This window comes from Lepus europaeus, chromosome 12 (assembly GCF_033115175.1).
Source record: "Lepus europaeus isolate LE1 chromosome 12, mLepTim1.pri, whole genome shotgun sequence".
Classification (NCBI taxonomy): Eukaryota; Metazoa; Chordata; class Mammalia; order Lagomorpha; family Leporidae; genus Lepus; species Lepus europaeus.
In genome coordinates, this window is record NC_084838.1 from 9,584,140 (window position 1) to 9,609,197 (window position 25,058).

The following is a 25,058-nucleotide window of genomic DNA, read 5'->3' on the forward strand; positions in this document are numbered from 1 at the left end:
TATTATTTTTTTTTTGAAATAGACTTTGTGGAAAAATTAAGTTTAAAATAAATTTAGGACTAAATATTTAAATTCAGTGCCTGTGTAGGTTTATATTATATATGTAAATTAGACATAAAATAAAAAAGAGTAAACTTAGAAATTCAGGGCATTTCCGTGTTAGCTAGGACCAGCTACCCATGAGAGCAGGAGGACTTGAGGTCATCAGCCGTGTTTCACTGAATTATCAGCGTTTGTGGGCGGGAGTGTTCAGAATCCTGCTGTATAGCTTCTGCCTCCTGATCTAAAGCATATGGTGATTTTAAAACGCCCCTATATTTGCACAGGCAGGGAGTTTTGTTTCTAGCCAAAAAATGGGGGGGGGGGGCACTTCACAGTTTTCCTCTATCTGTATCAACTTATGGGGGAAAAGTCAGCAAATTTTATATATCGGAAGATCTGAATAAACGGAACTGCCAATATTTGAAGGCATTGGCAATTCTTAAGTAAAGAAGGATGAGAGTAAGTTGGCTTAGATGAGATATTCCAAAGCCATTACTGCTATTATGACAGTATTTTATTTTATTTTTTTTGCATGACAGCCTACATCAAGTGTAGATTTTGCTAGCCCAAGTAGAAACAGTTCCAGAAGGGCCGGTGTTGTGGCGGAGTGGGTTAGGCTGCTGCTTACAGCACTGGCATCCTATATGGGCGCCAATTTGAGTCCCACCTCCTCCCAGTAGAAGATGGCCCAAGTCCTTGGGAGCCTACACCCATTTGAGAGACCGGAAAGAAGCTCTTGGCTTTGGCCTGGCCTAGCCCCAGACATTACAGCCATTTGGGCAATGAAACAGCATATGGAAGACCTACACCCCACTTCTCCAACTCTGCCTTTCAAATCAATCAATCTTTACAAAAAAAAAAGGGGGGGGGGGAACAGTTCTAGAGTTAGCCAAATGTTTATGCTAAAAACAAACATACCCTGGATACCTTCTGTTCTGAAAGCTCCTTTGAAAAGGGTGTTCTTTCTTAAAAACAAAAACAACTCCTAAGACATATCAGCAGTGGACAAAGGGGTGCCATTGGAGTCGCCGTCATGACCCTCATAAGCTGTTGATGGATGGTGGTCCTTCAGAGTTGTGAGGATGGGCTTGTGTTCCATTGACCCAAGTTTAATTGAACATGCTCTGTGCCCGGTGATGAGACAAGAGCCCTTTCTTAGTGACAGTTACAACCTCGTGGGGCAGATAGGCCCACAAACGGCTGCAAGCATGGCATGAAAGGTGCGATCCAGCCGAAGAGAGCAATGGAGCTGGCACGAGAGAGGGACTGATGGCCTGTGTCTGGGGTCTTGAAGATGGCCTCCAAGGGCCCGCTACTCCTCACTTCTCGTCTGGGATTTGAAGCAGGGTGGGAGAGAGAAACAAAGAGCATCTCATACAAAGGCACATGGGCTCTGGGTCTAACTTTCAGTTTTGTAATTCCCAAAGTTTGGACAGCTGAGCGTATTTGGAAACAGGAAAACAAAACTCCAGACAGCGCCTCACGTTGCCTGGGTGGTCATTTCTCCAGTCAGCGTGGCCTTTTAATTAGCACCCGCTCTTCAGCATGAGGGCTGGCCAGAGCCTGGCATCCTGTCCCTGCGTGTGACTGTCTCGTTCAGAAAACTGCCACGTTCCATTAGAGGCGCTGCAGCTCGGCAGTGGGTGCGGGCGCCATGTAGACTTTCAAATGTCCTTTGAGATTCGCGTTGCAGTGTAATTGGGAGGTGCTGGTACTTAACTGTGTTGTGCATGGCGGAATGTGAGATTACCTGCTGTAATGAGACCCCAGCAGCATACCTCAGGAAGGTAGTTAAAGTTTTAACCTTCCCAGATACTGTTACTTTTGGCTTTTTGTGAGGTAATTTATACCTCACTCCCCTAATCTGGAAATTGTGCAGAAACAAAAAAAATGATATGAGTTGTGCTAAAAAGCTGTTTTAAAATTCCACCTGGTGGTGCAGATTTTTGAAAGTATTTGTAGTGAACATTGCATCCCTGGAACGTAGTCACATCCTAATAGTTGTCACTTTGTCATGACGTCGGAGCGCTCACATGCTCGCAGTTTCGCTGACATTAGAACTGCAGTGAAACCAGTGTTAAAAAGATTCAAGGACCAGTTCATTTTGACTCCTTGGCAGAAATGATGGCTTTTAACTCAAGTGAACAGGATTGGGGGCTGGATCACAAGCTTCGTGGAGGCCTGGGTTTGATGATGACTTTTTGCCACTTGTCACCCTTTTTGCATCAGTTCATAAAATAAATTCACTCCTAGGTTGGGCCGTAGTAGGTCGTCCTTCAGGGCAGTGTTGGGAGCTGTGTTTGTAACACAGGAGTCAGTCTTATCAGAAATTTCCTCTTGACCTCTAAAGAAAATTAAAGTGTGCACGTGCTCCTTGGCTTTAGCTAAGATTTCTGATCAACAAATGACCTGATGGCAAAATAAAGTAGTGTCTTCTTATTGATATCCTGGATAGTGAGGAAACAGTTTGATTCACTCTGTTTGTTGAGAAATTTTAAACATGTATGTTAGGGAGAAGTAAACATGGGACTGCGGTGCCTATGGAGTCAGCCTTACAAGTTTGTGCCCTGGGTTTGGCGAGCCTAGATCCTGCAGTGGATGCTCATAGGCATGTTCTTCATTTCACCAAATGTAACAGAGTATTGGGAAGGCATGATCGAAGTGATATATTTGCAACTGTGAAGTAACTTTAGGGAAACCAGAGTGTCTGGGCCGGCACCATGGCTCACTTGGTTAATCCTCCGCCTGCGGCGCTGGCATCCCATATGGGCGCCAGGTTCTAGTCCTGGTTGCTCCTCTTCCAGTCCAGCTCTCTGCTGTGGCCCAGGAAGGCAGTGGAGGATGGCCCAAGTGCTTGGGCCCCTGCACCCACGTGGGAGACCAGGAAGAAGCACCTGGCTCCTGCCTTTGGATTGGCACAGCAACGGCCGTGACGGCCATTTGGGGGGTGAACCAATGGAAGGAAGATCTTTCTCTCTCTCTCTCTCTCTCTCTCTCATTGTCTATAACTCTACCTGTCAAATAAAAAAAAAAAGAGTGACTTACCAGTTACTGGTAATTAAGGACTAGACAAGTGTTAATATTTTTGGAGACCTAATAGTTTCAAGTTTCTGTTTTCTTGGATAAAAATTAAAAAAAAAAAAAATCATGGGCTCTAGAGCCAGAAAAAACTGTGCTAAAGCTCAGACCTTCAGTTGTTGGCTGTGAGCCTTTGAGTTACTCATTCCCCCTCCTTTGAGTCCTGGCTTCCAGGATTTGTAAAATGAGGATAAGGGAAGTACCACCTTCAACGGCTGTTTTGAGAAATAAGTGGAAAAATGTACTTCACCCACGCCTTCTTGTGGTACATTGAGGTCTTCCCGCTGCCTGCTGTTTGAGTAGGATAGAGGAGCCCCTTCTTCAGACATGGCTGTGAGCTCGGTGTGGACTGTGCCCATGGGAGCAAACCCTCAGTGTTGGGGGTTTAACAGCACACCGTGTGCAGCCCGTGGAGAGGGGAGCAAGGTGAGGGTGCTGGTGGTGATCGGGCACTCCGACCCGGTTCCTTTGCTTCTCTGGGCCCTTCCCCAGACCCCTGCCTTGCCTGGGGTAGTCTCTCATGTCCTCCATTCTCTCCCGGAGATTCCCTCTACCTTCCTGGAGCTTTTGCCCCACAGTCAGCCAATCCCTTGTGCTTTGTCACACCCCAGAGGCCAGACACGTGCCTCTGAGAGTCCCTTAGCACTTAGTTGTAGCTCAGGGCTCCCTCACCCCACCCCCAGTAACCTTAGTAGATAGACTTTCAGTGGCTCTAACTTTATCTTTTGGTCCCTTTTGAAGGGTGCCAATGGCAGAGGCTTACCAGTGTCTAGAAAATACAGTTGAGTTAACCATTGTCTTCCTTCCATCTACCAGAAAGGTAGCTGCCCAGAAGTTACAAAGGGCCTCTGTAAAGGCTGTGTCTGCTCAGATGAGTGGGCAGAGCTGGCAGCTGGCACTGGAAGTCAGGGCAGCACCACCCTCTTCCTCATCCTTCCTCCTCTCCCACCGCTGCCTCTCCTCGGGAAGATTCTAATAATTTTTTAAAAAGATTTATTTATTTACTTAAAAACATTTCTTTATTTGGAAGGCAGAGTCACAGAGAGAGAGACAAGCAGACAGACAGAGACAGACATATCTTCCATCCGCTGGTTCACTCCCCAGATGACTGTAACAGCTGGGCCTGGGCCAGGCTGAAGCCAGGATCTTCTGCCAGGTCTAATGTGGCTGGCAGGATGGCAGGGGCCCAAGTACTTGGGTCATCTTTCTCTGCCTTCCCAGGGGCACTAGCAGGGAGCTGGATCAGAAGTGGAGCAGCCAGGATTCAACTACCACCCATTTCAAATACCGGCGCTACAGGCAGCTGCTTTAGCCACTACGCCATGACGCTGGCCCTGATTCTAATCATTTTCTCTCTTGTCTCTTGCTTTTGGTATTTCTTCCACCACTGCTTCTGGTTGCAGTTTCTTTTTTCTTTTTTTTTATATTTATTTTGAGAGGTAGAGTTACAGACAGTGAGAGGGAGAGACAGAGAGAAAGGTCTTCCTTCTGTTGGTTCTCTCTCCAATTGGCAGCAATGGTCAGAGCTGCATCGATCTGAAGCCAGGAGCCAGGCGCCTCCTCCCGGTTTCCCATATGGGTGTAGGGGCCCAAGGACTTGGGCCATCTTCTGCTGCTCTCCCACGCCACAGCAGAGAGCTGGACTGGAAGAGGAGCAGCCAGGACTAGAACCGGCACCCATATGGGATGCCGATGCCGCAGGTGGAGGATTAACCTACTGTGCCATGGCACCAGCTGCTGGTTGCAGTTTCTAAAAGCACAGTTTTAACCACATCATTGCTCAGTGTAAAATCCAGTGGTTAGCATGAAGAGCTGGCTGACTGGCTATATGGCTGTGAGGTTTGCTGGGATCCAGCTATTACTGAATTGCCCACCTGACTATATCTTTCTCCTTCTCATTCATGGCTATTGGCCTGCCATCCCCACCACCCTTTGGTTTGGCTGCCTTTCTCTCATTATTTCCAGACTCGTCCAGTGTTCATCACACGCACCCCATGGAACCTTGAAACACCTGTCATTGCATTGTCGGAACACTCTCCCGAGGAGTGCGTGCTGCTCGTGGTGAGGGTGAGACTGTCCCGTCCTCTGGCTCAGCCTGATCCCAGCGTGGTGTCTGCAGGGTCCCTGCCAGCTGAGTGAGCTGTCACAGTTGCACGTCATTTGATGTGTGACCACATTGAAAGTTCCTACAGTGAGGGTGCTCTGGACTTCGTGGATCTGCGGATCCTTCCCGTGCCTTTTGGGTCTGCAGAAGCAGGACTGTGCAGTAGAACACAGTTGCCCCAGCCTCCCCACATGCGCCCTGCACCTGGCTATGGTTCTGTCCTCCGGAATTCCCAGCTGGGTGGGCTCTGTGTGAACACTGAGCTCCTGCTGGCGTCTCGCCCTGGTTTTAGCGTGACTGAATTTCTGTCATCACTTTCTCTCTCTTTCCTGAGAAGTCTGCAGTGTGGGCTTATTTCTTACCTTTGTTGTGACCCGTGAACAGCTTGACTTCATTTTTCCCTATTTTCAGGTGATCACCTTTTCAGGGTCTCTGGACATTTATGGCCAGGGCAGTCACTGGATGCATTGTCTGTCAGGGAGGGAGAGACATCACTGTGATCTTATAATATTTGAGGCAGCCTGGTTTTCTTTTTGAGGTTTATGAGTATATTTCTTGCTTTCTTTAAACCCAGTCTTTCTTGTTTTTTTTTCTCCTCTGATTACATTTGATTCAGTGCAGCCTTGGAAATATATATTTGTGTACACATATGCCATGAACACTGATTTCTCCTTGTGAGAAGCAATATGTTCTCATTTCTTTTGGTCCTCTTCCCTCTGGAAGCTTAGGGATGTTTCCTTCCATTCCTTGTCACAGATTTCTGCAAAACCACTTGCCCGCCACTGATTTTCCTAATGGTGGGCTGGGAAACAGGCTTTGATGATGCCAGGCACAAAGGTGGCACAGATTCCTGCTGTCCTGCTTAAATAGTTGTGTGCCTTTGGATGCCCCAGCAGCCTTCGGAGAGCCTTGGTTCCTCGTCTGTGGAACCAAGATGGGGAGGTGACAGGGAACCTGGGTGTGTGGCTCAGATGTGGAGACAGGGGGTGCCCCGTATTGCCTTTTCTCTTCTACTCTAGAACTTGGTGACAGATCTGTCTGTGAGATTGGGGTCGGGCATTCCTGTGCTCTTCATCCCTGCCCGCAGTGCTGGCACAGGGCATTATCCTCTTTTTTCCTGTAGCTCAGAGAGGGTTAGCACTGTGTTCCTGAGTGACCCGGCTCTCCAGGGTTTTCCTCATTCTGTGCCTGCCTTTGCTGATCTCTGGGGGCCTCTGATGCCTCTTTTCCTGCCCACATGTTGGGAACAGGCCTTTGCACATTTGGTGGTCTGGGATAGGTCCTGTTGGCAGCTCCCCTAAACACAAGCACCTCTCTGCCCATCCCGTACCTCCAGCAAGTGTTTCCTTCATCATCTGCATCACCCAGAGAGCCTGTGCGCATGCACGTGGGCACTCAGGCCGCGGAGGAAAGCGGCGGCGGCGGCTCTAGACCTGAAAGCCATGGCCCTCGCCGGCCCCCCTGCGCTGTGGGCGCACTTGGCAGCAGTGCGGCTCAGGTATGCTTAGCAGCCCCAGGGTGTTTCCTCAGGCAGGCTCTGTCTACCAAACAGATCATGCCAAACCCAAAACTTGGACACCTTTGCTTTTGTCACACAGCCCAGTCTGAAAACCATGAATGAGTTTTTTCCACTATGAAAGATGCAGCTCCACGTGGGACACATCAGGTCTGTTACACAGTACAGGAAGCATACTGCTTGGTTGCAGAGGTGGGTGGAGTTGGGTTTTAAGCACTTTTTTGAGCTCTTTAAATTGTATTCAACCACCAGCCATTAATGACTCCTTCAGGCCGCATCAGTGGCATGCTTGGAACTTCAGCCTGTCCACAGGCCATGGAAGGCATGGCCTTCTTCCTTATGTTAACTGTCTTCGAAAGGTCCTGAGTTGGGACTGGTGCAGGTTTGGATTTTTCACCACTTGATGTGGCTCTTCAAATTTGAGTTTGACAAAGTCATGCATGCATTTGCAATTACTGTTCCATTTTTCCATTTGTTGACAGAAGTGCCAAGCACTGTGCTGGTTGCTGGGATACAGAGATGGAGAAGGTGGAGGTGCTCGTGCACCAGAGGGCTGCAGAATCTTCAGAGTCCAGACTCTTATCACATCCAGACTTCCTTCTGCTCTGTGGCCAGTCACCAGAGCAACAGAATCTTTGGCTAAATTTCAAATCAAATTTTTCTAAGATGAATTTGGACCGACTACTTCAATTCTTGTTTAAATTTTTTGATTGACAAACAATATAGATTTGTCAAACACAGCATAATTTGAAATGGCTAAATTGAGATAACTCACATGCACTTTACCTCATACTTGTGACTGAGAGCACTTAAGCTCAGTGATTTTTCAAGACTGGGATATATGATACATTGTTACTATCTATAGTCACCATTTTGTACAATAGATGAATCTCTTCTGCCCAGTGGAAATTTGTATCACATGACCACAACTTCCATGTTTCAGTTCTTGCTGCATTGTTTAAGTGAAGAGCAAATTGTCATGACGTAAATGTAGGTTCCATAGCAGGTAGGACAATTGAGGAGGAATGCGCAAGAGTTTAGCTAGGACCCCATCCCATCCACATTCAGGAGTACCCCTGCCCCCCAGTTCCTGGTCACAGAGGTGGGGTACTCTGGAAGATGGCAGAGCCAGAGGAGCGCTGTTCTTCATGGGGGGAAAAAAGAGCATTTTTTATCCCACTTACATCATCTCCTCAGCTACATAAATGGAATCTATTTTCTAGCAAATAGTCTATTTTATTCTTTTTAAATTCTTCAGAAAATTTCAGTTACAAATTAATTTTTCAAGTGACTGGCCATTTATGTGTGTTTTCACGTTTCAAAGCTGTATAGAGAATAGCTTGCTAGGTTTGCAGTCGAATGCCTATTTAATATTTTGCATGTCTCACTACAGGCAAAGCACTGCTCAGTGTGCATAGCTGAACATTCAAGCGGAGAGGGTTTATTTAAAGAGGATTAATTCGCTGTTGAGCTGTCCAGGATGCCTGTTGGGTGGCACCCCTGCATTCCACTCTGGTGACATTCCCAATCTCAGAATCACTTTAGTGAGAAGAGAAGTTCGATTGTAACCATAGACAAGAATGATGTGGAGAAGCTGCTTTGCAGCACTGTTTTGGGTCTGGACCATAGCGGAGGCCGAGGTAATCTATCCGTGTGTGAGTGTCTACAAAATGCAACTCTCCAGATAACAGGTTTAAAGTAAAGATTTAATACCGCCTCCATCTCCTGTGATGTTGCAGTGACAGTTTAAAACTCATTCTCTAAATCTCAGCAGACTTTATAGCTAGCAGTGGGCCAATATAAAGTTTAATAGCATTACAACACATAAATCATCTTTTAAAGATGCTACTAGTAGCTCCAATATTAAATGCAGACAATCGTCTGTGTTATAAATAATTTATCAAACACCGTTTCAGATTAGCCTTCCATGCTGAGTTATTTATTTTAGCTTTTCTGTACGATTCCTAAGGCACTTTTTGAAAGATCCATTACTGGTCAGTTTAATGAACTTGGGGGTCTGTTTTGTCCCCTCAAGCACTCGGGTACAGCTGTGGTGACCATTACATGGCCGACGCAGACCTCTCTGTGCCTTTTACAAGTGCTGCCCATTTGTCATGTAGCGGTAAATGGAGCTGCACATTGGAGTCCAGGGACACATTGTGCGATGCAGTGATGGAGACAAACAGATAGCTCTATAAAGTGCTGCTTGTCACAGCTGACTTGCAGCACAGTACATCACTCTTAGTGTAATCTCATTTAAGGAGCAGGGGTGGCCCGGGGGACTGATATTCCCAGTTAGTTTGGTCTTTGTAGCCATAAAGCAGGAAGTGTTCCTTTTATATTCTCTGAACTTTTAGGGAGTGTGCTTTTTTGCTTGGATTAATTATTACAGGAACTTCTCCATGGCACTGTGTGACAATCTGTCAGCAGGTTTTTTGGATCTCCTTCTCCTGGTCTGGGGTTTGGCCCAGGCAGTCACTACGTGGAGACAAACTGTGGAAGCCCTCTGGCTTGCTTTATTAAATAAGTTCCCAGTTATTAAGCAGTGCCTATGTGCCAGACTCTATTGAAGGTGCTTTCTGTACTAGATTCTAATTTTTGCAGTGATCCTGTGAGGTAGGATTTTTTTTTTTTTTAAATCATATTACAGAGGAGGTAAAGTGACCTGTCCCAGGTTGTACAGCAGTATGTAGGAGACTCGGACGCAAACTCAGTCTGGCTGCCTCCATGACTACAAGATGGGGAACCTGGGTTCCCTGGCTGGCATTCGTGGTCACAGTAGTTTTGGCTTAGCGTATCAAAGTTAAGGGAAGCTGCCATTGGCTTGGAGAGGGGCTGAGTTCTGCTGGGCCATCTACACACTGAATCCCAGGTCCCTTGTGACTTGTGACGTAAATCTGCGAGCAGCTGCTGGGGGAGGTTGCTTGCCCTGGCAGTGGGAGGGAGTGTCGCACCTGGGTCTGACCAGCTGGGGTCACGGACTCTGCAGCACCCCCGTTGGAGCCCCTTCTTAGCAGCTGTCCTCGGGCAGATGCTGCCCAGGACTCGATCGCTCCGCATCTTCCAGAAGAGGCAGGTGCAGTTTCCCTATGAAGAATGAATCCTAAAGCTAGAAACAGTGTTTCCTGCATTCATTATGGACCAGAGACAGATAAAAACGTGATGTTTTCCCCACCTCTTGCCTTTAGCCTGTGGTTTTTCATGGTAGTTTTCTTAAGTATTTGTTAGCACATGCTAAACACAAAAGTTGTTTAATTGTGAAATTCTGCTATAAAGAAAGCAGAGTGAGGATATGCCCAGTAGCATGTTTGCATATGTGTCTGGAATTCTGTATGTGGAACACTGTGGTCAAATAATGAGCACATGAGGCAGTTCCTGGAACACAGTAGGTCTGCATAAATGTTTGTTGAGGATGCTATGTAAGGAATGGGCAGACAGGAGAAGCTTGGTAATTCTCACCCCTTTTGTGTCTTGTGTCGTGAGGGTTTTGTTGGTGAGGGGGTGGACTATGTGAAAATAAGACCTTAGGGCTCTGTGCCCATCTCTGAACGTGCATTGTGGAAATGCTACTCTCACCCGACGGAGAGTGAAGAAGGTCTTTCACGTGGTCATTTGCATATTTGGGGGAGCATTGTTGAGAAACACAATGTTTCCCACCCCCAGCAGAAGTGACCCTCAAGGGAGCTGTTAGTTGGCCCAAACAGACATTGGCAATGAACGTCCGTCTTTCTCTCAAACTTGCCTAGGGTCTGAGGACCTTGGGCGTGGGAAGAGACACAGTCTGCATCAGGAAGCTGGTGTCCAGCATCGTGCCTGGCTGAGGAGCCTCCGCAGCCGTGCCATGGCCTGACCTTCGAGCCTGCTGGGCCAGCTTGGCTGTGTGCTTGCTAGTGTGTGGCCTTGAGTACTGCTAGGCTCACTCGTAGGCATAGTTTTTTCTGACAGTGTCAACTGCAGAAGATGTTTGTGGAGCAGGGAGGAGTAAAATGATTCTGACCATCCAAGTGCCCGCCCTAGTTCTCAGCATGTGACAGTAGGTGGCCAGGGGAAGAAAGGGTCACGCCATCCCACAGTGTCTGTATGAGGAGGAGGTGGGGTGGGGTGGGGAGAGCTGTGAGATTTACTTCCTTAAGGTTACCTTCCCTAGAATTGTTGGGGAGAAAAGAAATATAGAAGATGTATATTCCCATTTCCTTAAAGTCTTTACGCTTAAGAGCACACATGATAATTTGATGAATAGATCAAACTATACGTATTTCAAAATCTGTACATTTTAAAGCTGTATCAGTTATCTACTCACATTACAGGATGTTTGCAAAACAGAGTGAGAATCACGTGTAATCTCACAGTGCTGTCAGCTTACTGCTGTCTGTGCCCAGTTGGATTGATTGACACTAGATATGCATGTCTAATATATGTAAGTTTTAATATCCTCTACAGCCTTCCCATTCCCATCATCAAAGGAAATCATTTGGGAAATTTAATTTTTTTATTTGAGAGGCAGAGTTGGAAGGACAGGTATAAAAAGAGAGCGACTCTGCTATGGCCCGGGAGTGCAGTGGAGGATGGCCCAAGTGCTTGGGCTCTGCACCTGCATGGGAGACCAGGAGAAGCACCTGGCTCCTGGCTTCAGATCAGCGCGAAGCCCCGGCCACAGCGCGCCGGCCATTGGAGGGTGAACCAACGGCAAAAGGAAGACCTTTCTCTCTGTCTCTCTCTCTCTCTCTCTCTGTTCACTCTGCCTGTCAAAAAAAAAAAAAAAAAAAAACAAAAACAAAAACAAAAACAAACAAACAAAAACGCGAAAGACTGAGGAACCTAGAGAGAGCCTTGTATTGGCTGAGACAGGGCCAGGCTGAAACTGGAAGCCGGGAACTAAATCCAGTTGGGTGACGAGCCCAGTAGCTTGAGTCTTCATGGCAGCCTACCAGGGTCTACATGAGCAGGAAGCTGGAGTGAGGAACTAGAGCTGGGCATTGGCCTGAGCCACTCCGGGTGTCGTAACTGCTAGGGTGAACATCGCTCCCCATTTGAGAAACCTGACGCTGCAAGCCTGCATGCCGCTGCCAGGGTTTGTGAGTCTGTCAGGTGCCGGGCTGGATCAAGGTGCCAGCAGCACTGAGGAGACAGTGAAGCCGCAGAGGAGCTGGTAGACAGGAGCGCAGTGGGGTAAGCAGGCTGTGCCCGGTGTGCACACGTGCTCACACACATGCTCACACACATGCCCGCATGTGCCTAGGCTCAGGTAACCGGCGAAGCTAGCTGGAATGCGGCTTCATTCGCTCAGTCAGTGGTTGGGTTTTGCTCTCTGTGCCATGGCTTCAGCAGCAGCCATCTCCTTACCTAAGGTGCTTTCTTTGCCGCCCACCCTGGCTTCTGGTAAGGCTTTGGAATCCCAGAGAGAATTTCGGGTCCTGATTGAACACATTCTCCCAAGACTGTAGGTGTACAAGAGAATACCTGGCTTCGCTTAGCCTCACGTAGCTACCACTCAGGGAGTGAAACAAACCTGGCAGATGAAAAGCAAGAACGCAGAGCCCCTGCTGCTGGTTTGCTGGATCCACCTCCCACAGAGCCTTTCTATCCTCCTCTGAGTCTGTAGAGGGCGCTCATGTTCCTGGAATCCCAGCCTGACTGGGGGTGACAGAGAAGCAGGAGACCTGAGTGGGCCCAGATCTCACAACGTAGGCCCGTGATCTGCCCTTCGAGGATCTCAAGCTGGACTTTGGGGTGGAGTGCTTGGGTTGAGCTGTTTATCACGGTGCCTCATACTGCTGGGACCTGATGCCCCACTGGACTCTCTGCCTAGAGGGTCAGGATTCTGGGGCTCTTCCCTCTCTGCAGACTGGCACGTGATAGACCATGTTGGCTAAGAAAGCAGTGCCAGCATGGGCATTGGTTCAAGTCCTGCTTGCTCCATTTCTGACCCAGCTCCCTGCTAATGGCCTGGGAGAAGCAGTGCAAGATGCCAAATCCTTGGGCCCCTGCACCCATGTGAGAGACCCAGAAAAAGCTCCTAGCTTTGGCCTGGCCCAGCCCTGACTGTTGCAGCCATCTGAGAAGTGAACCAGCAGATGGAAGATATATCCCCCGCCCCCAACCCTTTCAAAATAAATGAATGAATCAGCAGTTAGTCACCCGGTCACCAGTATCTCTTCAGACCTTCAGACCTAGACATGTTGGTTAGAGGCACAGCAAATGAGAAGGGAGTCACAGAAGTGAAGCCCTGCATTGAACATGGAGGTTTGTTAGTGGGAAGAGATGACCTCTCTTGATAAGAGGCTCCATCCCTGGCTCTGCCGGCGTTTCCCCAGAACTCCTGTTTGTTGTGTTCTTTCATTCTGTGTTAACTGACTTTCTCCATTATGTTCCAGGAAGTAGTTTCAACCACTGTTGGACGTTTTAAGTCAGAGGTTAGCAAACTAAGCCTGTGGGCCAAATCCAGCCTGCCACCTGTTTTTCTAATAATTTTATTGGAACACAGTCATGCCCATCTATTTATGGGCTGTGCATGGCCTTTTTGTGCCGCCATGACGGTGTTGAGTACTTGTGACAGAAGACTTTATGCCCACAAAGCCGAAAACACTCGCTTCCTACCTCTACAAGACAAGCATACTGCCCTGTTTGGGGTGATACAGGTCCCCGTCCTGTGGTGGTGGCGTCTGTGAAGCAGTGCTGGGCGAGGCGTGCATGGGGAAGGGGTTTGGAGGGCCCAGTCTAGATGTAGACTGGGGCGCTGCATCTAGAACACAGGTGTTGGAAGCAGTGCCTCCCCCAGGTGAGTCTGCATGCCGTGTGTGCAGGCGCTTGGTGGCTTCAGAGCAGTCCTCAGTTCCGGCTGTGTCACTGCTGCTGTTCTCTCGCAGGAGGAGGAGGCCAAGAAGCTGGTGAGTGAAGCTATTGCAGCTGGCGTCTTCAACGACCTGGGGTCTGGCAGCAACATTGACCTCTGTGTCATCAGCAAGAGCAAGCTGGATTTCCTCCGCCCGTACACAGTGCCCAACAAGAAGGGGACCAGGTGAGCAGACACGACAGTCTCCTCTTCCCGTGGCCCTTGGCTTCGTGGCCACCTTTGAGATTGCTGTAGCAGCTGCACAGCTGTCACTGGTTCTCTCCCACGTGTCGTGAGTCCAGTGTTCCCACCGCAGTCAGCCGTGCCCAGGGACTCTGGAGTCATTGTTTGCTTTATGGTGGCGACTGCAGAGTACTGGTGGGAGAGGCAGAACGGGCCACAGGAGCCTGGGCTGCAGCTGGGGCGCGGAGATTTAAGAATCTCGGGGTTCTGTGAGAAGGGTGCCTTGGTCAGGGCAGCCAGCCCTTCGCTTTTCCTGTGGTCCAAGGCTCCTGGTGGTTCTAAAGCGGTGGGTTGGAGTCTCTGAGCATCAGTCTTGGAGCTTGTGGTGTTTGCCCTGCCACAGGAAGTCGTGTTTGTGCAGGCCCAGCTCAGAGCAGTGGCATAGGGCATGGGGCTGTGGGTGACCGTGCTGAACAGATGCCCTGGCACACACAGCAGCTCCTCGTGCTGTTGGCTGCGGACCATCCTGGAGCCTGAGCAGCTCAGGAGGTGGCTCCCTGGGCTCTGCCTCCCCCTTCTTTGCTCTGAGCTCATGCAGCCATATTTATAAACCTGCTACCTCCATTCAGCCTGTAGCAAGGCCAGAGGCCTGCAGGCACTTCCCCTTCTAGAACACATGCACGCAGCTCCACGGCAGGCCTGAGTCACAGGAAGGACAGAACATTCAGAGCCAGCCTCGTGTCCTCGGCGTGGTGCGGGCTCTGTCCATCTGCCGGGACAGGGCAGCTGAGCAGAGAGCTCTGGTACAGGGTTTGGGGACTGCCAGTGGCCAGCTTGGTGACTTTGGGCTCACTGGTCTCCCCATCTTTGATGTGTTGGAGCTAGACCTGGTGATCTGGGACAAGCCCACATAGTCCTGGGGCCTTGGGCGTGCACCCTGAGGATGGGAACCCAGCTGGGTGTCTGCAGGTGCTGTCTGACATGAACAGAGGTGACAGGGGAGGGGGCAGTGGTTCCACTCTTCCCAAGCTGGACAGTGGCCAAGGATTCTGGGACCCTGAAAGGCAGCATTTGCAGTTGTACAAGGTACCCATGCTCAGCGCAGGAGTCTTGTCCAGAAGGGAGTGCAGCAGCTGCACGTCCTGCTTCCCGGGCTGTTTTCCCAGCTCATCCGTGGAGCAGAATGGAAGCAGCAGAAAACAGGTGGCCCCACCAGCTAGCATGGCAGTTCCACGGTGTGAGCCGGAAGGGGCCAGGCGTGCAGTGGGTGTGCAGCACCTGCCCTCTGGGGCGAGCTGCTGCCCTGGGGGGCTTTAGATTCAGTGTCCACACTCTGAAATCTCTGTCACCTGGCTGTGCCAGGGACCGCGGAGAACCCTCTCCCAGAGTGGACAGTCAGTAGGGGCAGAGCCAGAGAGAGGCCTAGGTAGGCATCCTGTGGCCAGCAGTGCCCTGTGGACCCCTGCTGCTGTCTGCTCACTGCTCTCCATGGCCTTGTGTTGCGGTCTGCTGCTGCCTGAGGTGGGAGTCCCCTCTGCGGGCTGCTGAGAGCAGGTGCTGTCCACACACCGCCCCGACAGCAAGGTGCCGTTCACACGTGTGACGGGGCATATGGGGTCAGCCTGGTGGGGGATGAGCGGCTGCAAGGACAAAGCTGTTGCTGCTGCGGTCTGAATCCATGAAGGGGGTCATGGGGGTGTGGGGAAAGGTGCTGTGGAGACTGCCCTGGCTCCCGACCAGACTGAACGCCGCTCTGTTCTGCGTCCTGCTCCCTCTCTGAGCCTAAGTGCCCATTTGAGAGGGTGGGTGTTTGAGCACAGTCAGCGGCCTTCTGTTTGTCCTGCCAGGTTGACAGAAATAGTGTCCCAGCTAGGACAGAGTAGGGCAGTCAGGTTTGTGTTCCATTTGACGCCATCATGAATGAACCATTCAGAAGTCACGTGTTGTAGACGCTGCCTGCTGCAGGAGGGTGCTGTGTGATCCGCCGCGGCCCCGCGGGGGCAGGCATTTCCCCTTCCTTGAGTGTTGAGAGTGGTCTGCCCTGGAGCACAGGTACACTGTGTGTGCTTCCAGCGGTTTTTAAAATGTGTGATGTCATAGTGAAGTCGTCTTGTAGCTGTCAAAGAGGACAACAGCTGTTGAATGAGGGGTTCTGCAGGTGCCTTAGCGTGCAGGGGTGGTGAGGCAGGAAGGAACCGTGGTGCTCGCTCAGTGCCACATGCGCTGACTCACCTCTGCGAGCATGCTGTAGGTGCCTACTGGTTGTCCCCACTTTGTAGTACAGGAGCGCTGGAGAAAAGGGAGCCCCCCCAGGCCAACCAGCTGGAGGCAAATCGTAACTCCATGCTTTTGTTTTCTGCACACCAGGTTTGGCCGGTACAGGTGTGAGAAAGGGACCACTGCAGTCCTCTCCGAAAAAGTCACCACTTTGGAAATTGAGGTGCTGGAAGAGACAGTCCAGACCATGGACACTTCCTGAGTGGCGTCAGCGTGGCTGCGTACTGCTGCAGACCGGGGGGGGCCACTGGCAGCCCTCGTGAGACACTCGTCTGATTGATGTTGGCTGAATGAAACTCAATAAAATACGGAAACCAGATCGGGTGGCTGAATCCTGGGGACCGTGTGGGTTTTTTGGGGTCACACCCCCCCCCAGGCTGCGGCCCCCTCACACCAGCCTGGTGCAGTGGCACCGCCTGAAACAGCAGGCCTCGGCTGTTGCCAGAAGCCGGGCTGGGTTCCCCCGCCTCTGCAGGTAAACCTTTACGGCAGACGTGCTCTCCTTTTGAAGGGCTCAGGGCAGCCTGGGGGGTGGGTTCTGTTTTTGTTTCCTTCGTATAGGCTGATGAGTGTAGCACAGCAGCGAGAGAGGAGGAAACGCTAGGGGTGGGCCTCCTGAGCGCCGCACTGATGGGTGGGTGAGTGGGGGAGTCGGCCTCACCTTAGCTGAGTGAAATCGGGCGGACAGCGCTTGGGCTGGTTTGACAGAAAGCAGAGGGATGTCCTGGGCTCCCTGCTTTGTAGCAGTCAGGACCTGGGCTCTGACACTCGGGCTCTGACTGCGCAGCCGCGGAGGGGCTGCTGCTCTCTCGCCTGCAGAGTTGGGGCCGGCAGAGAGCACCAGCGGACCCGGGAGGGGCTCTGGGGGTTTGCAGAGCTCTGGAATTAGAACTTTTGATGGTAGGTGCTGGGCCGGAGACGGGGACTTGAGTCCCCTGGAGAGAACATTCCAGGGTGAGCCCACTCACAGGAAACCACCAAGTGTGCTAGGGGCGACAATGGGGTTATTGAGGGCAGCATTTGGGTGATGAGTATGAAAGTTATTTGGGGAGCTTAAAAAAATTCCAGGATTACTCAGAATGTCTGGGGCCTGGGCAGGGATGTTTTCACAGGCTCCTTGAGAAACTGGGCTGTGTAACACTTTTTACGGTAAAGTCTAGGATCTGCTGGTTTAGGAGAGAAAAGTCACCCACAAATTGCACTCTTTCACAGAAGGAACTCCTCTCACCCCGTTTTATTTCAAACCTGGAGAACAAGTACAGAGCAAAGGCCGCAGCTGGAGACAGACAACCTCTCACGCCTGCAGTGTTCACACACGGGGACAGAGCAGTGCCCAGTCGGGGTCCCCAGAGAGGCCGATCAGCGAGGTCACTACAGGCAGCCAGGTGAGTGCCAGGAAGCAGCTGACCAAAACACCGAGGGTGGGGCCCTCGTCTGGAGGGCTGAGCCGTTGCCAAGTCAGAGACAACAGAACAGGCCCTTTGAGGATTAATTTGAGTACAAAAACAAAATGCAGACTATCCCCTCCAGAGCTTGAGGTTTCCTTAAGTTCACATTTATAAATTAATCTTCACAGTTGATCCTCTTTGGGAATAAGAAATAAGTGAACATATTTCCAGTTTCCTACACAAAATACAGTTGTACTTTAATTCTTGACTTATGTGGTTCTGGAAGGAGTGAGGGCTACCGGCTTTGGGTCAGCTAACATATGTTCGCTAACATGCATATCTTACCTCAGATGCTGTCAGCAGTGCTGTGTGGAGACCATCAGTCCCATTTTACAGATGAGGAAGCTGGGGCTCAGAAAGGCTAAGATTGCCCAAAGTCACGCTAGGAAGTTGCAGAACCAAATCTTGCAAGACAGGCCAAGGGCAAAGTCCTTAGGTTTGGTTTGTTTGTTTGGTATCCTGTGCTGCCTTCCCACGGAGGACAACACGTAACACTGATCACGGAACGAGCACCAGCCTTCAAGGGGTGACCGTGCCTGGTGCACGGCAGGTGTTCGGGAGGAGGTGGCTGAACTGCGCTGCCAGGAACTGTGCCTGGCCTCCGGGTGCCACTTGCCTTGCGAAGCTCTGTGCCAGGTGCCAGGTTCTCATCGTTCAAGGTATAAAACGTAGGTAAAACAGGAGCCAAATTCTACTCTACTCAAAGTTATCTCCACTCTACCCCTTTATAACAGCAAGTTAAACACACAGCTTGATTGGAAAGCTACTAAGAACTACACTGAACTCGCTAGTAACCATCTGCAGAGGCTAACTATACACATCCCCAGTCTCCTGCTAGTGAACCTGAACAGGCCACTGGGGCAGTTTCCTAGAGATTCACATTACAACCCAGAGACAAGGGGCTGCAGTGTCCCTGCAGCCACCTGCCCTTGTCACCAACCCAGCTGAAGAGTGTCTGCAACAGAAGAAGGAAAGGACTCCACGTGACCGGCGCCGTGCGGTGACCGGCGCCCCTGCCCCAGCGTCTGCAGCGCGCAGCTGCCCCGGGGACCTGCTGCACTCTGGTCTTGGCTGTTCTAGGCTACGGGGGCCGCTTGGAGAGAAGTCTCAAGTAAGGCAAAGTGGTGTTGGCTTTCGATGAGGCAGGCATGTCCACGTTCAGGTGCTGGACGTCCAGACATGCATCTGCTTGGCAACCTGGTGCACGTAGCCGATGTCCGGTCTCTGGTCCGGGTCAGGATAGATGCACATGCTGACCAGTTCCCGTAACTGCAAGGGAGAGAGTGGCAGACTGAGGCCTCGCGGCAGCTGGGACAGACAGTCCCCATGTGAGCTGGAGGATGGCCCTGAGGGGGCGGTGGGCACACGGTCCAAGGAGGCCCCAGGGGCCACTCTCGGAGGCCCTGACAGTATCTCTCCATGTAATTTTGAATACATTCTGACTGCACAGCACTGGGACAATGTGTGCACGCACCTGCTGGCAGTCATGCAGAGGACACAACTTGAAGCAGGGGCTTACTGATCATAATAAATGCATCGCCATGCAGCAGGCTGCAGCCCGCCCACCCCCGGCCTCTTTATTGTGCTCATGAAAGCCGGAGCTTTTAATTATACAGACACTGAAGGCTGTGCCGCCCAGGGTGGGGGAGGGGGCCTGCGCCTCTGATCCCGCGTTCTTCCGATGGCCTGAGTGCCAATTATTTTAATGGTAATTAAAATCATGACCTTAAAAAGCCTACATCTTAACTTGCATCACCGGGCAGGCACACCAGTGATTTTCATTTAAACACCTGCTGCTGGAGGGGCCCTGCGGGGCTGCGGACAGCAGGGGGAGGGGGGAGGTCTCGAGCAAGTGGGGCTCAAGTGAGCTCCGTGGGAAGGCAGAAGGGGTGCTGCAGGGAGCCCCCCAGTCCCCCAGGCTCAGAAACTGCTTCCTCTGGCCTGGCATTTTCTACCTGGCCCAGCTGCGGCACCCCCAGCCTGAGCCCAGAACTCCAGGTCTCCCGTGTCAATGGCAGGGAATCAAGTCCTTTGAGTCGTCATCTCCTGCTGCCTCCCAGGGTGCTCATTAGCAGGAAACTGAAGTCAGGAATTGGAGGCAGGACTTGAACCCAAGCACTTGGATACAGGATTCAGATGAACCACGTGGCGTCTTCCCCACTAAGCCAGATGCCCACCCAGAAAGGGGTCTCTTTATGAAAAGTTCGCGAGCCCTTGAAGCAGGCCGGAGGGAGGCAGAGTCACCCGGACACGGCGAGAGCGCTCTGGGGCCAGCTGGTCTGTGCCACTTGCCCTGCCAAGGCGCCAGTGCTGGTGCACAAGCGTGCTCCTTCCAAAGCCTCACCCCCAGAGGACAGTGGTGCCTGTAACACAGGTGGCCCTATGGCAGGTGTGGGGTTCAGTCCTGCCTGGGCAGGTCCCCCAAACTGTCCAAGTTTCCTTAGAGGTAAAGTGGGGTGAGGGGAAGATTGAGCACAGTGAACGTGGAGCTGCTATCGTGAAGCGGCGGCCCAGGAAGGCCTCCCTCGCCCCACTGCCTTGACCTCGCGCAGTAGTAATGGTATCGGCTGCCACGTAGTGACCATTTGCAGACCCAGAGCCACCGCCAGTGGCTGCTCTTGGTGGTGGGCTGCGCATGCCACGTCCCCTCCCTTACTCCTTAACCCTGTTCCTGGATGGAAAACCCTGTGATACCCCCTGTTCGCAGATGAGGGAACCGAGTTTTGGAGGCGCAGTGACTCGGCCAGAAACAGGGAAGGCAGTGTGTGACCGACCCGTGGCTGCCTCCAGCCCGCACTGTGCTGCGAAGCCAATCTCCTCCTCAGAGCTGTTAAAACCTGGCGTGGGGGCTTGCAATCCGGCCTGCTCCAGGAAGAGGGCCGCAGCCCACCTGCCGTGCAGCACGCTGGCAGCCCAGCCTGGAGGTGGAGGCCCCGGCGGTGTCTTGAGACCCCTTCTCTGCCAGCCTTCGCCTACCCTAGAACCCGCTCGCTGCTGCCGCTCTCACCTTCTCCGAGTAGTGCTCGCCGGGGAGGGGCGGGTAGTCGCACTGCTCGATCTTCTGGCACAGAGAGAAGAGGTTCATCTTATCGCCGTAGAAGGGGCTCTGCAGAGCGGCCATCTGCAAGGGGAAGGGGCTGGCGTGACGCCCAGGAGGCCAGAGCGGGCCCTTCTCTGGTCCTCAGGGCAGCCACTGCGGGAAGGGCCCGCCCAGACCCCCGGGGCTAGTTTCCGGCCTATTGTTTTAGCAATCTTAAAAGCAGTCCCCAGGCTGAAAGCCCTGCTGGGGGAAAGACTTCGCTGGGGGCTGGTTCTCCGCTGGGGGCCAGGTGAGGCATTTCGCTGGGGGCTGCACCGTGGCTGGTCCAGCCAGCCTATTTCAGAGCTGTAGCCTGGAAGCGGGATGCAGGGAGAGGGCTGCGAGGCGCCTGGAACCTTCTGCCCCGGGGAAGGTCCAGGGTGGAGGGGAAGCGCCTGGCCCTGCAGCCAGCCCCAGCCCGGCCTGGACCCCTGCACTGCACTTGTTGCCGCGTGTCTGCCCTTCAGCCTTCTCATCTGAGACAGGAAGAGGCCCCCTCAGGGCTGTGGTGAGACTAAGACCGGCACGTGGGCGAAGCAGTGCCAGCTGAGCCACTGTCACCATCTGACGAGGCCTGGCCATGGCTTCACCCGTCAAGCAGCCCAGCTGCCGGGGGGGCGGGGGGGCGGGCCCTAGTGGGTTCTCACCCAGGCAGGGAACCACCAGGCCAGCCCCTTTTGGAGGGCACAGCGCCCCCACCCCACCATTCTGAGCACTACTGGGGGGGGGATCCTCAAAGGGAGAGCCCAGGAGCCAGCAAGCAGCTCCGTGGGCAGCCTAGCGTGGCACCTGCTGGTCCCACCTGCTCACCGTGGCTGTCACCAAGCGGTGATGCAATGACTCCTGCTAGGGGACAGCCAGGGGCTGTGGAAAGCTCCACATTTGGCGTCCATCTGGCATGGTTCCCTTCCGAGGAGCTGGGCTGCAGGGCCGCTCTGGCTGTAACGTGCCATTGGGTGCCTAAGGAACCCACACTTGCCCTCCTGCCCCAGAAGGCGGCCCAGAGAGCCTCATCTTGGTTGGGAGGAGCCCAAGGTCACTGGGTCTGTGGGGTGATCATTTTCAGATCACCCCTGTGAACAAGAGCCAGGTCCAGGAGTCTGCAGCATCACCTCGGCCCCCATGCCCCAACAGGGCAGAGGCTCAGGCCCCTCTGAGGACGGCTGGGAACCCATGGACCATGGGACCCCTGTGGGGAGGAGCCCTGCCCACTCTGGGGAGTCTGCCGGCCTAGCTGGGAGCAGCTTTACCATGGAGTCTGCAGACGGTGTCACCTGGGTGATGCATTATTTCTCACAATTCAAATGATAGCTCTGGGTGCAAAGGGTTAATTGGGCAGTTTCTGAAGGACATCTGGTGCCACAGCAGAGCTCCACTTGAGGCTGCAGGGTAGCGCCGGGCTGCTGTGGGTGCCCCCCCCCCCCCAAGTGGTGGCTGAGGACCAAGGACTTTCCTGGGAACAGTTTCTGTTCAGAGTAGTAAGGACGTTGAAAACGGCAGCCCCATGAACACAGGCCCTGGTCTCTCGTGCGCCTGACCGGGGAGAGGGCCTGGTCGGCCTTTCAACGAGCCTGGCTGCTCCGGACGCCAAAGGGCCCCAGAAGATTGGGAGGGACGCAGGGAAAGCACCCACCCCCGCCTTTCACCCAGGGAGCTCTCTTCTCTGCCTTGACGGCGCCGGGCCTGCAGGGGTCTGCCTTGCTCACAGGGGCCTCTCGCCCACACCTGCAGGTTCTGGTGGGAGCAGCGTCCTGCCTGCCCTACTGGCTGGCGACGCGGGAAGGGGCTCCCCGCACCAGCGACAACGGGGCCTCCGTCAGTCGGGGCTGATGCTGGCTGCCTCGTTAGAGCTCTGGCTCCAGCCGTCTCCTCGCTGGCGTTACCAGGATGCCGCCGGGCACATGCCTGATCCGGGAGGGTGCAGAGGAGCTGGTCTGTGATCTGAGATGTCACGGGGCGGGGGTGACTCCTGCGTGAAGTGGCTGCGTGTGGTGCCACCTGTCAGGCCTCAGACACCCATCTCCCAAGCACGTCCAGGCGAGGAGGGTGCCCCCAAGGCGAGCTGCCCGCCACGCAGCACACAGCCCCACTGCCCACATTTGGCCTCTCTGGCCAGAACTCCAGGCACAGCTGGTCCCCGCCCCCAGCTTTCTTGCTGGTCCCAGTCCTGGGTGGACCCCCCAGGGCTGTTGTGAGAGCTCCCCTGCCCAGCCGCTTCCAACCAGCTGATGGTGTCAGGTGCCTGCTCAGAGTCCTGCTGGGCGCTGCCATGATGAAAGTGAAGCATGCCCTCCCCACGCTCGCACTACCAGGCCATGGCCAGGCGGCTCTGCTGGGAGCGCGCCGGGTGGGGGACTCCAGTGACCAGGGTGGCACAGCTGAGCCAGCTCCTGACGCCTGCCTGAGCTCCCATGCCGGGTGTGGCTTTGTGGCGGCTCCTCACTAGCCTTGGGTCAACAACAGCATCTACAGGTGACCCCGGGAGGCCCCTAGGGACATCTGGACACCCAGCTTTGAAAGAGGTTGTGGTGGACCCCGCATGGCTCCCCAGGCTTGTCTCCCTGGAAGCCACGACTGCTGCCTCCGGTGGCAGACGAGATTTCGCAGATCAGGGGAAACGCAAGAGAGACACGAGCAGGGCCCAGGGCACGAGGACCTGCCCTGCGGGCCCCTGGCCCAGCTCAGTGAGCCGACTTTGGATTCTGGGCCCCAGACCTGGGAGACAGCGCTGTCACAGCTGCCTTGGGACCAAGTGGGGCTCCCATGGCAGAGCAGGGGCTGTGCCAGCCCCTCATTTGTGGTCTGGAGGAGATGGGAGGGGGCCTTGCTTGCAGCTCTTCAGCTGGCTCCCTGGGAAGGTGCCTCCAGCCGTGACTGCGGGAAGTCTCCCTCCAATTACCGCAGCCCTGGGCTGATGCACTCCCCTCCCCATCTCCTGGGAAGACAGCTGCTTCCCCTTCCCTGCCTGGGCTGTGGGAGCTGGGAGAGGGGTGCTGGCCTGGGACCCGATCCCTCAGAGGGCTGCCCAATGCCCTTGGGGCTGGAGTCCAGCCCTGCAGGACTGGACAGATTCCATCGGCCCCATGCTACCCACGCAGCCCCACCCCCACCCACAAACACATCTGAAGGTGGGCACTGCCTCCCCACTGGTGCCCGAGCCGGGGACTCGGGAGCGGGCTTGCCTGAGCAGGCCTGGTCCTGGAGGGGAGGCCTTGGCACAGGCGGAGCGGGCGGTGGCTATGCCCCGCTGGCTCCCTGCTCAGCCCTGGGGAGATGCCCGGGCTCGGGTCATGGCCGCCCACTCGGGCCCAGGTGTGCTTCCGTTCGGAAACCTGTGGAGCTCCCAGGAAAGCACGAAACAGGAAAACAAGTCACCTGGATTGGGGATGATACACGGGGGACGGTCCTCCGTGGGACAGGGGCTGAGCTGCACTGGGCTTCCTGCTGGCCGAGGGGAGCAGTGCTGACCCCAGCCTGTACCGGCTCACGTGCAGGCCTGGGCCTTTCTGGGCAGAGCACCTGACGCAAGGGCCTCGTTCCCTGCTTACTGCGGGCGGCTGCTGGACCGGCATTCTACACCCAGCAGGGGCGGGCTGGGGAGTGCAGATCCTTCGCACCAGAGTCTTGGCTCCTGCCAGGCCCTGGCACCTCTGGCACAAGCCACGGCAGTGACGCCAGCTGTGCACCTGCTGTCTCCTTCACATGGCCCATGGCGGTGGCCCACTGTGCGGGGACACTGGCTTGGGCCTTGGGGGAGCCAGAGAGCTGTCCCTGCCCTCAGGGCCCCACACCCAGGGCGGGAGGGCAATGCCCATCTACAGGTGGGCCTCACCGGCTCCCGAGGTCCACCAGGGTGGCAGCCAGGTGAGTGCAGGGCCTGGGCTCCGCTGCGTCACTGCTGGGGCAGCCTGGGTGGCAGAGCGCCTGCCTGCAGAGCACCAGGACCACACGCGGCCCCATGCAACCTGGGGACTCCGCCCACGCCCAGACGGGTGATCCTGGACGTGGGCGCGCCGGCTTTCCTGTCACCCTGATGAGGACAGTGGGAGAATGGGTCGTGCAGACACGGAGACAGGGAGGACTCAACCCAGACTCCGGCCAGCAGTGGGCCAGAGCGGGGTGTGGTCTGCGTGCCCCCGCCCCCGGCGGCCACTCTGGCGGGCAGTACCCAGCCAGAAGCTTGCGGGAAGCCCCCTGTGCCACATGGCCTGGGGGAGCCTGGGAGGAGAACACAGCCCGCTCCCCATCTGTCCGCCAGGGCCTGAGGCACCCAGAGACCCCGAGATGACGCTGGGGGCCCCAGCACCCCTGGCCAAGGGCCACATCTGCAGCCACGCTTTCAAAACGACGCCTCCCTCTTCCTAACAGCAGGCTGCTGGCTTAGCAAGAAGACGCCGCAAAGCTAAAGCCCACGGAGACTGGGGTTTTCACTGCAGTGTCCCCAGGTGTGACACAGCGCGGGGAAGCCCCACTGCCGGAGCCCCTGGCCGTGGGAGCCG

The 25,058-nt window shown here is 54.0% G+C and overlaps 2 protein-coding genes across 2 annotated transcripts in view; one reads left to right on the forward strand and one right to left on the reverse strand.

Annotated features, from left to right (window-relative positions):
• The window catches only part of PSMB7 (proteasome 20S subunit beta 7), a 67,023-nt gene extending 50,672 nt beyond the window's left edge, over positions 1–16,351 (forward strand). The window contains exons 7-8 of the mRNA XM_062207583.1: positions 13,607–13,758; positions 16,123–16,351. Coding sequence (XP_062063567.1) covers positions 13,607–13,758; positions 16,123–16,234 — 264 coding nt within the window. The 3' untranslated portion in view covers positions 16,235–16,351. The remainder of the gene's footprint in view (positions 1–13,606; positions 13,759–16,122) is intronic.
• A 900-nt stretch (positions 16,352–17,251) lies between these two features.
• The window catches only part of NEK6 (NIMA related kinase 6), a 71,209-nt gene continuing 63,402 nt past the window's right edge, over positions 17,252–25,058 (reverse strand). Inside the window, exons 9-10 of the mRNA XM_062207584.1 lie at positions 20,488–20,601; positions 17,252–18,749 (exon numbers count right to left, since the gene is read on the reverse strand). Coding sequence (XP_062063568.1) covers positions 18,639–18,749; positions 20,488–20,601 — 225 coding nt within the window. The 3' untranslated portion in view covers positions 17,252–18,638. The remainder of the gene's footprint in view (positions 18,750–20,487; positions 20,602–25,058) is intronic.